Source organism: Canis aureus, chromosome 26, assembly GCF_053574225.1.
Source record: "Canis aureus isolate CA01 chromosome 26, VMU_Caureus_v.1.0, whole genome shotgun sequence".
Lineage (NCBI taxonomy): Eukaryota > Metazoa > Chordata > Mammalia > Carnivora > Canidae > Canis > Canis aureus.
The window spans coordinates 31,857,386-31,871,541 of NC_135636.1; the positions used below are offsets into that span (position 1 = coordinate 31,857,386).

The following is a 14,156-nucleotide window of genomic DNA, read 5'->3' on the forward strand; positions in this document are numbered from 1 at the left end:
GTTAGGTGGGACCAGACTCACTGTTAGTCTATGGCTAATTTTGCCTCAGGACTGAAGCAGTACATCCTGAGTACTCCTGTGATGCACTATGAATTCACAAAGCTTTTCCCACTCCAGCTGGTGGGAACACAAACTATTCCTGGCCCTCAGTGAATTCTAGGCATTGTTTTCCCTTTCTTTTTTCAGGTGGCTCCTTTCAGCAGCCTTGGTTAGTTTCTTCCCATGGATGTCCTAATTAGCACTCCACTGAAGACTCAAAGAGACCCTCTGCATATCTCTGTGCAGCTCTTGGTCTGGTACCCTGCCCTGTGAGCTCCAGCTGCATTGATCCCCCCTACTCTACCCTGTGTCTCCACCCTGCTTTGAGCCCTGGAGACTCTCCAAGCAGCCAGTTGGGCTCATTGCTTGTGTTTCCCTCTCTTAAGGATCACTATCTTGGGCTACCTTATGTCAGGTGTCTAAAAACCATTGTTTTATGTGTTTTGTTCTTTTGTTTCTTTGTTTTAGGTGTGGGAGGGAATATCAGTTTAGTCCCTCTTACTCCATTTTGGCCCAAAGTGGAAGTCAAAGAGCATGTTATCTATTTTTTAAAATACTTTCTAGTATACATTTTCTTAATATTTAATGCTCGTGGAAGTAATACAAATTACTTTTATGTACTGATCTTATATTAAGCAACTTTACTATATCACGTATCAGCTTGGTTTTGTTGCAATAGCAATTCTGCAACCTCAAGGACTTTCAGTGACAGATATTTATTTTTCACTCCCAATACATCCATCACTGGCCATCTGAAGTTCTGCTCCACATCTTTATCTTGGGATTCATGCTAAAGAACAGTGTTCAATGGAACATGACTTTCTCAGAGCAGAGAGAACAGACTGAATAACGTAATAAATCTTTAAACTTCTCCTGTAGAGATACATATATTACTTATGCTCACATTTTATTGGCCACAAAAAGTCACATGGCCAAGCCTGATGTCTGTGGTGCAGGAAGGGATGTATCAGCAGTGATATGTTTGAACTAGCTCATATAGGCTCGTGAAAGCTCACTGTGCACCTCTCTTTCCAACATCATGTCCAGTGGTATCACACTGGTAATTTGAATGAAAGTAGGTAATGGTGGAAGTATTTAAACCATGTAAATTGGAAAATACAACAAATCAGCACTTTTTTTTCCTGGAGAGTTAATTGTTAAACTTTTAGTCGCAAACCTCTGCGTATATGCACCTTTTGGAGAGGAGCAGTTAAGAGGTGAGAACAAGATTATTTTCTGTCACATCTCATTTCAAGAATTTGTTAGTTCGTGTGTGTGTGTTTAAATTTTACTAGCTGTGACTTCTAATGCAGTGTTGAATAGGAAGGAGTAGTGATTGGCAGCAGAGTTTTCTTATTCCTGGTGTTAAAGGAAATGTATTTTATTGAGTATAATGTTTGTTTTGAGTTTTTTTGGAGATAGCATTTATCAGATTAAGGCAATTTCTTCTCTTTCTGATGTCACAGATTTTACATAATGATCAATAATTTTATCAAATAATTTTTTTTCTGTATTTATTGAGATAGTTTTTTAATGTTAATATGGTGAAGATTACATTAACAGGTTTTCTGATGTTGAACCAACCTTGCATCCCTGGGAGAAGCCCATCTGTTTTATGTTTTCTAGGATTCTGTATTTTATTTAGGAATTTGATACTTATACCTGAGTGAGTTTGGCCTGTAAGTTTACTCTCAGAAATGTTTTGTTTGTTTTAGCTTTAGTAAATGAGTCAAATAACGCTCCTTATTTTTCTGTTTTCTCTAGGAGTTTAAGTAATACTATAATTATTTCCTTCTTGAATATTTGATAGTGATTGCTTCTGGACTTTAAATTTTCTTTGAGAGAAGATTTTATCTACTGATTGAGTTTTCTGAATGGTTATAGACCCATTCAGGTTTTCTTTTTATTTTTGTTGAGTTAGTTGGGGAAATTGTCCATCTCACCTGTTTTCCAGGTTTTTGAGTTTTTGGCATAAAATTATTCCTTATGTACTGTTGTCTTAATATCTGCTCTATCTGTAGTTCTCTTCCCTTCTGGTCATTCCCATTATTGGGGTTTTTGTGTATGCCTTTTCTCTCTTTCTTGTTTGCTCTTGCCAAAAGGTTGTCCATTATATTGGTCTTTTTGAAGAACTAGATTTAAGCTTTGTTAATCCTCTTTATTAGGAATTGGCCTGTGGTACAAATCTGGTTGAGGGCTGTTTTTCTGTGACCAGCAAGCTAAGAATGGTTTTCATATCTTTAAAGTGTCACATATATTTTAAAACACATATACACACACAAAGAAAAATATGCTACAGAAACCATGTAATAGCTCAGAAGCCTACAGTATTTTTTCTCTGGCCCTTTGCATAAAGTTTGCCAACCTGTGCTCTCTAGAGCCCTGGGTTTGGTCACTGATTGTTCATCTTATTTCACCATCAGCTCAGCCATACTGTGAGTAGTTTCTCTGCATAACTGACCCACCAAAAAAAAAAAAAAAAAAAAAATAACCCACCATAGTGCTACACACCAAAATCTTAACCTCTGTTTTCTACATATTTGTTTTGTTCTCTGGCAAAGTTAGTCAAGCAGTAGTTGGTACCAGTAGTTTTTGAAAAATGAATGGGAACAGAAATGGAAAATTGAAAAACTGTGTCTCGCAACATAGAAGACCACCATTATTCTATTTTAGCAGTGGAGTTCCTTTTAGTATCTCCCAGAGCACCAGTGTTCTTTGGCATGATGGTTTGAGAGCAACTATGAATTTAGTTACATTGATCTCACTGTCTCATTCATAGAAGTCCTGGATACTGGAAAGTGATCTTGTATTCTGGGAGCTAAAAGGAAATGAACTTTATCATGTACATTGTAAAGCAAACAAAAGTGACTTCATAGGTATTATCCAAATTTCTTGCCAGGATTAGTTTGTGGTTCACAGTATCTTTTAAAGATTTCCTGTCACCTTTTTTCTCCCCATTCATCAGTCCCTTTCACTTAGGGAGGAGTGGACTTTACCTCTTTTACTTGTTCTTCAAGTCAGTTTCCTCCAGGGTTCCTCCCCTTTTTTCTGCACCCTTTCAGGGTAGTCGTATTTACACCACTGATTCAGACATTACCCATAGATTTAATAATCCTTCCAGATTTGCCCCTATTTTTAATCTCATTCCTGGACTTCAGACCCATAACACTGGATATCACCGCCATGTCTCATAGGCACCTCAGGTTCAATCTGAATTCAGTCGTTTTCACTCTTAATCTACTATTGTTTTGTTTTTTGTTTTTGTTTTTTTCTGCATCTATCTGCCTCTAATATATTTTCCCTCTGTCTTCTTCTCCCCCCCGCCCCCAACTACTGTTCTATCCACTGTGGCAGGTATAATCTTTCTAACACACAAACAGCAGGCTTCGTGTTATGCTGCTCCCCCTCTTGCTCATTGTATTCTAGCAGTACCATACACCACTTCCCTGAATGCTCCCTGCTTACTTGTCTTTGCATATCCTGTACTTTCCATCAGCTTGAAATACCCTCTCCTTTTTGCCTGTCTGGGAAAGACATCCAGTGAAGCTTGGTTCATGCATCATCTTTGTGAGGCCTCCCTGACTCAGACACAGTCAGCCCTCCTTTCTGCATTCATGTTCTACTTTGTAGAACAAAACCTTCACTGTGGTGCTTGGCTTTTCTCGGTGTACCCATTGTCTTTGTATCTGTCTCGCCTGTGAACTGAGTTCCTCACAAACATGAGCTGTGCCTGCCTCTACATCCTCAACTTATATCTGGCATCTGTTAGGTAGGTACCCCATAAATATTTGATGAAAGAAATGAACAACAAAAAAAATTATACTTAGAACACGTGTTCATTGCAAAAGTGTTTTTATATAATAAAGAACAAGTTAATTAAAACAACAGTGGAAACTTGCCTTTCCCCATCCCTTCCTCATCAGAAGGTTTGCTTTGGCAGAATAAGGAGCAGTAGACGACTCTGTATCATTTCCCACTACCACCCACTTTTATAGAGGTTAGCATTCACTTTGGTCCTGGCGTGATCGACAACCTGATGAACCCAGACAAGACTAAGATAAACTACTTGTCCTCCAGTAGAATAAATATTTCAAATAAAGTCAACCCAAGAAAGTCAGGCCAAACAGCTATTGATTGCTAAAAGCCTGAACTTAAGCCCAATGAATATTCCAAAGTTCACCTCCATGCAGCTTGCCTAAATGGTGATCAATATGCAATTACTGCCCCCTTTAAACGTGTCTCACACTGCCTATGTGAAGAAGGGTTTTACTTTTTAAATCCTTTGTGTGTTAGATTTGCTTAGGCAAGAAAAAAGAGACAGAGAGACTTGGCTAAATCAGAGTCCTTTACCTTTAGCACTTCCAGCAATTCTGTGTTATTTGTGAAATGGTTTGAATGTATGCTGTGTGGTAATTGAAGGTGTCCTGGTACATGACCATCATTCATTTCAGGAGGGCTGTTCCTGAGTGACTAAACAATGAGGATATTATATCTCAGTTTCCTAATTTCTGCTCATATCATTATCTGCCCTAGTCATAACCTTTGCAAATTGAGGTTTGTGAAGTAGGTTGCTCAAGTCCAGTTGCAGTGAAAACAAATATATTATTTGTCTCGTTTCTTGTGAGAATTCAGCTTTGTGCAAAAAAAACCCTTTTCTGTTGAATTTGGAGCCTTATTTACCCTGCTCCTGATATTTAAGATTTCATGTCTCACATGCATGCCCTTTTTTATACCAGTATGGTACACAAAGCACTTTGTCATTTTTTTCACTTACTCCAATGTCATGGTCTAACTGTCCTTCCTGTTCCCCAGCTCTGTTGCTCTTGTCCCTTCATCACATGGTTGCCACAGCTTTTTAGAATGTATCCATCTGGAGCCCTCTTTTTCTTCAACATCTCGTGGCTTCTCAGCATCTGTGGCATGGAGCCCAGGGGTCCTGGCAGCACATCTAGGGCCTGTTATGACCTCTATCTGCCTCTCCTTAGTCATCTGCCCACCCCAGTCATTAACAGCTACCTCAGCTTCCCCTAGGTGGCATAGTCTTATGGCCTCCGGTACCTTTGCATGTATCGTGTACCCACACTGTCACCAATGGCGTCACTCTCTCCTCTGCCTAGCAAATGCCTGCTCATTCTTCAGACTCAGTTCGAGATGTTACCTTCCATGAGACATCTTCATTGACTTCTCCCAGATAAAATTAATTATCTCCACCTCCTCACCTTCTTGGACTTAATTCCCATTGCTTTGGGCTTTTGAAATTATTGTTATTTAACTGTTAAATTGCTTAAAGACAAAGAGCTTATAATTCCCAGCAGCTAATATAGTGCCTGCTATATGAAGGCACGTGCTCAGTAGTAAACTTTTTTTTCTTTTAAACAGTAATTGTGTTGAATGTCATTTGTGAATATCTGTGGGTTGTTTTGATTAATTCTATGGCAAGAAGAGTAAAGGTAGGAATATTTACAATATGTCCATGGTCTTTTGAGGTTGGCACCAAGTAAGATATCCAACTGTCTTGGTTTGCTTGGGACTGAGATGTTTCCCAGGATGTGGTACTTTCATTGCCAAAAATGCAACAGTCTCAGATAGACTGGAGTGGGCTAGCACTAACGGGCACTGTCAGCAGGCTTTTACATACTCTCCTTTTTCTCACCCATTGAGACCCAATATTGGCTGGCTAGTCTGACCTTGGATAAACATGCTCTGTCATCCTTAGCACTTTAATAATGCAATGTCTTAATATTGTTTCCTCTACAAAAGACTGTTCAAAGGGATGTTATCTCTGATTCCTGTTTTTAGCTTTAAGGCAAGAACTTGGCTGAAGGGCTTTGGGTTACGCTATTACCACCTTTCTGGTCAGGCATGCCTCCCCCAGCGTAATAATCACCTTACTCCATCTGTCTGTATTCCCCTTTTATAGCTTTAGTGTCCTCATCACCAGTGGCTTTTTGACACTCTAAAATGTGATCGAATTATCAATATTCTTAAAAATAATAATTTTTTAAACTCTTACCCTGATTTCCCTCTCAAGCTGATGGACTTTCTTCTCTAGGCTTTACTAGGAGTAGCCCATTCTCACCCCTCTTACTCTCTCACCTGTGCTTTCAAATATTTACATATATACCTGTCTTTTCCTATACTTTCCCAAATACATGTAACCTCTCTCCCTCTAAAGTAACTAACACATAATGGTCTCAGAACAAGTATGTTGAATTATATCTTCTTAACTCCTAGAGCTAGTTCTTTACTGGGAGGTCTTAAATTGTGTCATACAAGGTGGCATGGCCTTTGGTATAGCCTGTGTTTTCCTCCCAGATCTAAGCTAGGATACTGTTCCTTTATGCCTCAGAATGCCAGCCTTCTGTCTGTTCTTTAATCTTGCCAACCCATTTCCACCTTAGGGCCTTTGCACATGCTGTTCCTTCTGCCTTTAATGTTTTGCCCCTAAAATGTACAACACCAATTTCTCTCAACACTCAGATTTCAATACAAATGTTACCCCTAAAGAGGCCTTCCCTGATAACCTAATTTAAAATAGCCTCTCCATTCATTCTTTTATATTGCATTCTTTCTATGACACTTAACACTACCAAGTATCTTGATTTTCCATTTGTCTCCTGCAGTTAGAATGTAAGCTTCATGAGGACCAGAACTTCATCTATCCTATTCATATGAGATGTATCCAGTAAATATTTGCAGATTGAGTGATACATGGGGGAAAAAGTTATTTGCCGACTTCTACTTTTGCCTGATTATTTCATACTAATTTAGTCTCCTTAAATAGATTTACATGGTTTTGAAAGCAGAAGTCATGTCTTAATTTTTATTTTTTTCTTGTGTCTACCACAGTACTGAGTAAGTGCTCAGTAAATATTAAATATTGGCTTGGTTGGTTGATTCACCAGGTATACTAAAATATGAAATGACTAATTTGTTCTTCTTTATCACATAGTGTGTTAAACACTGTATAGTTAGAGAAAATTACACTCCTTAGAGAACTATTTGCAAGAACAGTAGCCAGTGGCAGAATTATTTTATGACCTTTGGACTTCAGGGGGAAAAATATCACCTTTATTGTTTCTTGAAAACAATTTAACTTCCCTAATTCTAAAAAATAATGCATGTTCATTATGGAAAAATAAAAGATACTGAAAAATAGAAAAAGGAATAATAAGATGCAGAAAGCATTTGACAAAACCCGACACCTTTCATGATAAAAATACCTAAACTAGGAATAGAAGGGAACTTCTCCAACCTTTCATATAGAGCATCTACAAAAAATCCACAACTAACATTACTCTTAATGGTTAAAGATTGTACGCTTTCCCCCTAAGATCAGCAACAAGACAAGGATGTCCTCCTTCACCGCTTATATTCAACATTATACTGGACATTCTAGCCAGGAGAATTAGGCAAGCAAATGAAATAAAAGGAATTCAGATTGGAAAGGAAGAAGTAAAATTATCTCTGTTTGCAAATGACGTTATCTTGTCATTTTTAAGACAATCTAAAAGAATCTACCAAAAAATTATTAGAACTATAAGTGAGTTCAGCAAGGTTGCAGGATAATATAAAGATTAATATACAAAAATCAGTTGTGTTTCTGTACACTTGCAATGAAAAGTCCAAAAATGAAACTGCAAAGACAGTTCCATTTCTAATAGTATCAAGAATACAATACCTAGAAATAAATATAACAAAAGAAATGCAAGATTTATACTCTGAAAACTACAAAACATTGTTGAAAAAAATTAAAGGAGAGCTGATAAGTGGAAAAATATTTCATATTCATGGATCAAAAGGCTTAATAATGTGAAGATGGCAGTACTCCCCAAAATGATCTACAGATCTAGCACAATCCCTATCAAAAAGCCAGCTGACTTCATTGTAGAAATTGACAAGCTAATCCTAAAATTCATATGGAATTGCAGGGGATCTAGAATAGCCCAAGTCTTGAAAAAAGAAAAATAATGTAGAATTCCAATTTTAAAAGTTACTACAAAGCAGTGCTACTCAAGATATTGTGGTACTGGCATAAATTAATAGAATATAATTAAGAATCCAAAGATAAAAATGTGTTTCTGTGGTCAGCTGACTTGCAATAAGAATATCAAGACCATGCAAAGAGAAAGAAAGAATAGTCCTCAACAAATGGTACTGGGACAGTTGGATATCCACATGCAAATGAATGAAGTTGTACCATAACTTCACACCACATACAAAAATTAACTCAAAATGAATCAAAGAACTAAATATTAGAACTTAAACTTTTAACTCTTAGAAGCAAACGTAAGTGTACATCTTCATGACATTGGATTTGGCAATGGTTTCTTAGCTATGACACCAAAAGCACAAGTAACAAATGACAAAATAGAGGAGTTAGACTTCTTCAAAAGTAAAAACTGGTGTGCTTCAAAATATACCATCAGGAAAGTGAGAAGGTGACCCCTAGAAAAGAAGAAAATATTTACACATCATTTATCAGGGGCTTGTATCCAGAACAAAGAGCTCTTACAACCAAATAATAAATATAAGTAAGCTAATTTTAAAAATGGACAAAGGATCTGAGTAGACATTTCTCTGAAGAAGATATACAAATGTGTAATAAGCACATAAAAAGATGGTTGACAGCATTAGTTATCAGGGACATGCAACTTAAAACCACAGTGAGATACTATTTTATACCCACTAGGATAGCTAGAACCAGCAAGTCAGCTGACAAGTGTTGGTAAGATGTGGAAAGTCAGAAAACATACACAGTGCTGTTGAGAATGTCAGATGGTACAGCCAATTTGGAAAAAAGCCTGATGGTTCCACAGAAGGTTAAACACAGGATTACCATATATCCCAGCAATTCCACTTCTCGGTATACATACATCCAAGAGAAATGAAAACATATGTCCACTCAAAACCTTGTACATGAATGTTTTTAGCACCATTATTCATAATGGCCAAAAGGTAGAAACACCCCAAATACTCATCAGTGGATGAACACATAGACAAATTGTGGCATATCCATACAATGAACTGTTATTCAGCCACAGAAAAGAAAGGAGTACTGAAACATGCTACAACATGGATGAATCTTGAAAACATTGTGCTGAGGGAAAGAAGCCAGTCACAAAAGTCCACATATTGTTTGATGCCCTTAACTTGACATGTCTGGAATAGCAAAGCCAGAGACAGAAAATAGATCAGTGGTTGCAAGGGAGTGGGAGTGGGGAGGGGAGGAACATGACCACTAAAGAGTAGGGGATTTTTTGTCAGGATAATAAAAATGTTCTACAATTGACTGTGGTGATAGTTGCATATATCTGTGAATATACTAAAATTCATTGAATTGAACATTTTAAATGGGTGAATTGGATGGTATGTGAATTATATTTTGATAAAGCTGTTAAAGAAAAAGGAAATAAGGCAGTTCATAATCCCACCACCCTGAAGTAATCTCTATTAGCATTTTGAGCTATTTCTTCCCAATCTTTTTTCCCCCAATTTTTAATGCATATTTTTCACATATTTGAGGTAATGCTTCATATAGAATTTTGGGTATTACCTTTTATGCTTATCATTCTGACCATAGAAATTTGTTCATTCTATTATAGACTTTCTTAATTATTAAAAAGTATGTAATACTCCATGTAGATCTATCATTATGTAATAATTTTCTCACTGGTAGACGTTTAAGTTCTGTTTTTTCTTTCGTCCCCCTCCCCCCCATTATAAGGAGTACTGTAGTATATACTCCCCCTCCCTATTTTTTTTTTTTTTTTTGGAAACTAGAACATCCCCATTGAATGCCTTATATGAAACCTCTTTTGTTCCTAGAGAAAAGAAGATCTCCCGGAGCAGTGCCCTGAAAGTGCTGGACCATGCCATGATTGGACCCGAAGGCACAGACAATTGCCATAAGTTTGTTGATATTCTTGGCTTACGAACCATCTTTCCCCTGTTCATGAAATCTCCCAGGAAGATCAAGAAAGTGGGAACCACTGAGAAGGAACATGAAGGTAGGGTTCACTGGAGAAGGCAGCCTACTTTAGGTGTATAGAAGGAATGGGAAGAATGAGAGCTACTTTGAAAAACTGATGTGAGGTTGAGGAGCAGACTCTGAGGCCCAAGAGTGCTACCTTTTTCTTTTCTTTCTGTTTTCTGTGTGGAAACGCAGCCTGGAGACCCTAGATCACTGATGGTCTTTGTTGCATTCGTTCTCTGCTTCCTTAAATCCTAGTGGTTCCATTTCCTCCTGGCCTATTAATAAGTCTGTGCATGAGGGTTTTGTTTTCTTCACTGTAATTTGTAGTGACTTGTCTCTCTGATGGAAGACCCTTTTGAAAAGAGTAATGAGGTGGCAACACATGTCACCTCCAGAGCGGTGCTTTCACCTCCAGAGCGGTGCTTTCGTGTATTTCTGTATTAAAGTATGATTCAACCAACATCAGGAATTGTCGAAATAAACTATTTACAGCTCAGGTTCCCCCTTTTATGTTTCTCCTCCCTGATGGTGCACACTCCCAGCAAAATGCTGCCATGAATTGCGATGCTGTAACTGGAGTAGTTACTGCTCTGCCAATCTCCTCCTGCTATTGTCTGGTAGCTTGCTGCATCCCTCCCCCCAATAAGTAGCTGCAGAGCAACCTGGAAGGCCAGGAATTTATGAGCATTGACAGTTCTGCTGGAAACTAACAGACACTTGCACCAGGGAATTGACATGGTTGGATGGTTATTTTAAAGCATGGGGAAGGGGGGCCAAGGAACTGGTGTGTATGAGAAAGGAGAAAAACCTGGGCCGATTGGCCCATTTGGTTGTCTTGTTAGAAGTTAACATTTGTCCCATGGTTTGGGTGATTTTTTTTGTCAGTGATTGGTAGAATTGATGTGGATATCTACAGGGTCTTTTGCATTCCTCACCCTCCTAGATAAAAGTTTGAGAGATCCTGTCTATCCCTTCTCAGATGAATTTGGCTTAGCCTCTATCAACTCAGAGTGGCTAAAGGGAAGGTGATGTGACTGTCTTCAGAGGTCACTTCCAGTGGTGTCTTCTCTGATCACCTCAGCTCTCCAGAGACAACAGAAAGTCTGGCAGGGTTGGAACTGGCAGGGCAAAGGACTGGACTTGAGATCTGAGAACAAGGAGAGAGTTCTGTTCACCCTGGTCAGTTATTGGCCACATACGAGCTGTGGACATGCTAACCCCACTGCCAGTCTGTTTTCTTTCCTCAATGGGAATTGAGCAAAACAAGGCCCTGGGAAAGGGAATGGATAGTTTTGGAGATCTAACAGATAAAGTTTTGCGGTCATTGAATACCTGCCACATTTCTGCACTACTGGGTTGTGGACTGTTTTATTTAGGCTTCACATCCTATGAAGTAGATCTTTTTTTTTTTTTAGGTAAGGAAATCAGCTGAGAAAGGAACCAACCTGTGGTTCTATAGCTCACTGGCTATGTGACAACAGCCTTTTACTTAACTTCTCTGGACTGTATTCTCCTTTCAGGTCTGTCAGATGAGGAAACTAGACTAGTGAACTAGAAGCTCTGATATCTGTACCTTATGATTCTGAGGCACAGGCCCTAGTTGTTAAGGCTTTGTCCTGTGATCCAGGAAACTCCTCAGGAACTATGCTATGGCTGACCTGCTGGGTTCTGTTGAGAGAGCTGATGCTGCATCTTCAGCATGCTTAAAGAAAGGTACAATAGGAAAACAGCCCTTAGCAGTCTTTTGCTCTGCGTGCATGGTGCTGAGAAGAAAAAAAGTGACAGACTCAGTGAGCAGCTGTTTTCCTTTTGAAAAATGTGCCCAGTGGCGTGCTGGTAACAGTACATTTGCTTTAGAGTACCAGCATTAGGAATTTGATAACATTATATTAGTGAGGGCAATGGCTTGGTAAGACAGCTCCTGGAAGGCATGTTTGGCCTGTAATGGCTGGTGAGGATGAGCTCTGCATTCTGAATACACCAGCACCCAGAGGAAAGTGAACTCCAGGGAGAAAATGCAGCCGTGGGCCTCTACCTGCCCCTGCTGCTGGCTGCTGCTGCTCCTGGCAAACTGGCGCTCAGGCCTTGATGGGAGTGTGAGAACGGAGGCAGAGCAGGGCAGGGGCACATTGTGCAAGGTTTCTTTGTCCCATTCTATCCTCTGGATTATTCTCCCTATGCTGGCCCTTCTGATGCAAGAGGACCAGGTTTGTGTGATTAAAAACTAGAACACAGCAGCCTCAGACCACCAGGAGTATTTATAGACATTACCCAGCTCATTCTTGCCCCCAGGCTTCTACTTTGCTCTTCCCTCCATCTATAAAATTTTCTCTGACCTGTCTGGATACCTTTCAATCATCCTTCAGGTCTTTAGTTTGGGGTTTTTTTTTTTTTTTTAGACATTTATTTATCCATTTTAGAGAGAGAGATAGAGTACAAGAGGGAGAGAGAATCCCAAGTTGACTCGGCTGAGCACCCAGCCCGACACAGGGCTCAATCTCATGACCATGAGATCACAACCTGAGCCAAAACCAAGATCAACTGTGCCACCTAGGTGCGCCTTCAGGTCCTTAGTTTTGATGTCACTTTCTCAGGGAAGCAGATGATGAACCCCTAGACTAGAATAGAGCTTCCTATTACATGGAGACTTGGTCTTAGGACTTTGCCTTCATAGCACTTAGAATATAGAACCAATGGCCTTGTCACCTCTGGGTGCCAGGGCTTAGTCTCATGCTCAGCGTGGTGGTGGATGCACAATAAATGTTTGTTGACTGCATGAATGAACAATCACTTCTCTGAAGGACTGATCATTAAGAGCAAACATGGATTTGGGGCTCTCCCTAGAATACTGCATGGTTGAAGTCAATGCAGTTGACCCTAGTAGATTGTTTGAAAGCAAACACAAATGGGTTGGTTGCTAGCCATAAGTTTTACTTTGTCTCATTGGTTTTGAAATTACGGCAGAAGCCCCCTCTTTAGAGCCATGCCCTTAAGAATCAGGTCTGAAATGGAATAAAGGAAACCTCATTTAAAATGGAGCAAGGAGGCCAGGAGGGGGATCTCTCACAGCCTAACACTTGCTGTTAATTGCAGACCCCCAACAGGAAGAGACATATCTTGTACTCCCCACAGGAAAACACCTATACTTAACTACCCAATAGGAGGAAGATTTTCCCCTTGCCCAGCAACAGCCTAGCCAATGAAAAGCCACTACACTTCGAACTCCTGGTTTATTTGGGTAGATTTTTGTTTATAACATCCCCTCAGAACACCTCCTTTCCCCCATAAAAGAGCAGTCCTCTCCTTTGTTCTGGATTTGCTTATAGTTTTTGCCATAGCTTGAATGGCCTGAATTGTAATTCCCTATTATTCCTGAGTAAACTTATTTTTGCTGGTAAAATAGCTAACAGTTTTATATTTAAGATTAACATACATTATGGATAGAACTTCCTTATACAAGTGAGGCCACCCTGTGACAAGCTGCTTTTGGTAATCCAACAACTCCTAAATAAGCACTATAGGCTGGGAATTAGCTTGCCGGTCTAGAACCTCTAAATGGTTGCTCTGCACTCCTGCCTTTCTTGTCCAACCTCACGGACTTATCACATATGAGAGTTAACTGCTTTAAGTTCAACCAGGTCCAGTCTCAGCACTTGTCACCTCTCAGTAATATAGTTTTGGAATATAGGTGAGGTTTGGTGGGGAGAGGTCCAGAGCCAATGACCGAGAAAGAGTTTTGAGACGTCTTTGGTGCAAAATGGTGGTTTTATTAAAGCATGGGGACAAGACCCGTGGGCAGGAAGTGATGTTGTCCTGGGCTTGTGAGGGGTGGCTGACTGTATACTTGGGAGTCTCAACTCCCAAGATAAGGAAAAGGGAGATTTCAAAAGAGCTTTCATATATTAAAGAGGACCTACAAGATACTGAAGGCCTTGCCATTGTCCAGTTAAAGGTTTTTCTCCTAGTAAGGCATTAACATTAAGATAGTTGGGAGTTTCCTTCTGGAAGTTAGGTTATTGATAAGAATGCTTTTTTCTTGTAAATCACTAAGACATAAACTAAGGGAGACTTAGGTCTATAGGACTATAATCTGTAATTTCTATAAGGTAAATATTTGTTTTTCCTTTCCCTTAGGTTTAGG

The 14,156-nt window shown here is 39.3% G+C and overlaps 1 protein-coding gene across 4 annotated transcripts in view; it reads left to right on the forward strand.

Annotated features, from left to right (window-relative positions):
* Nucleotides 1-14,156, forward strand: part of CTNNBL1 (catenin beta like 1) — a 161,853-nt gene that overhangs the window by 87,389 nt on the left and 60,308 nt on the right. For all 4 annotated transcript variants that reach the window (XM_077873122.1, XM_077873120.1, XM_077873121.1 and 1 more), the window contains exon 11: nt 9,868-10,049. In XM_077873122.1, the coding sequence (XP_077729248.1) occupies nt 9,868-10,049 (182 nt within the window). The remainder of the gene's footprint in view (nt 1-9,867; nt 10,050-14,156) is intronic.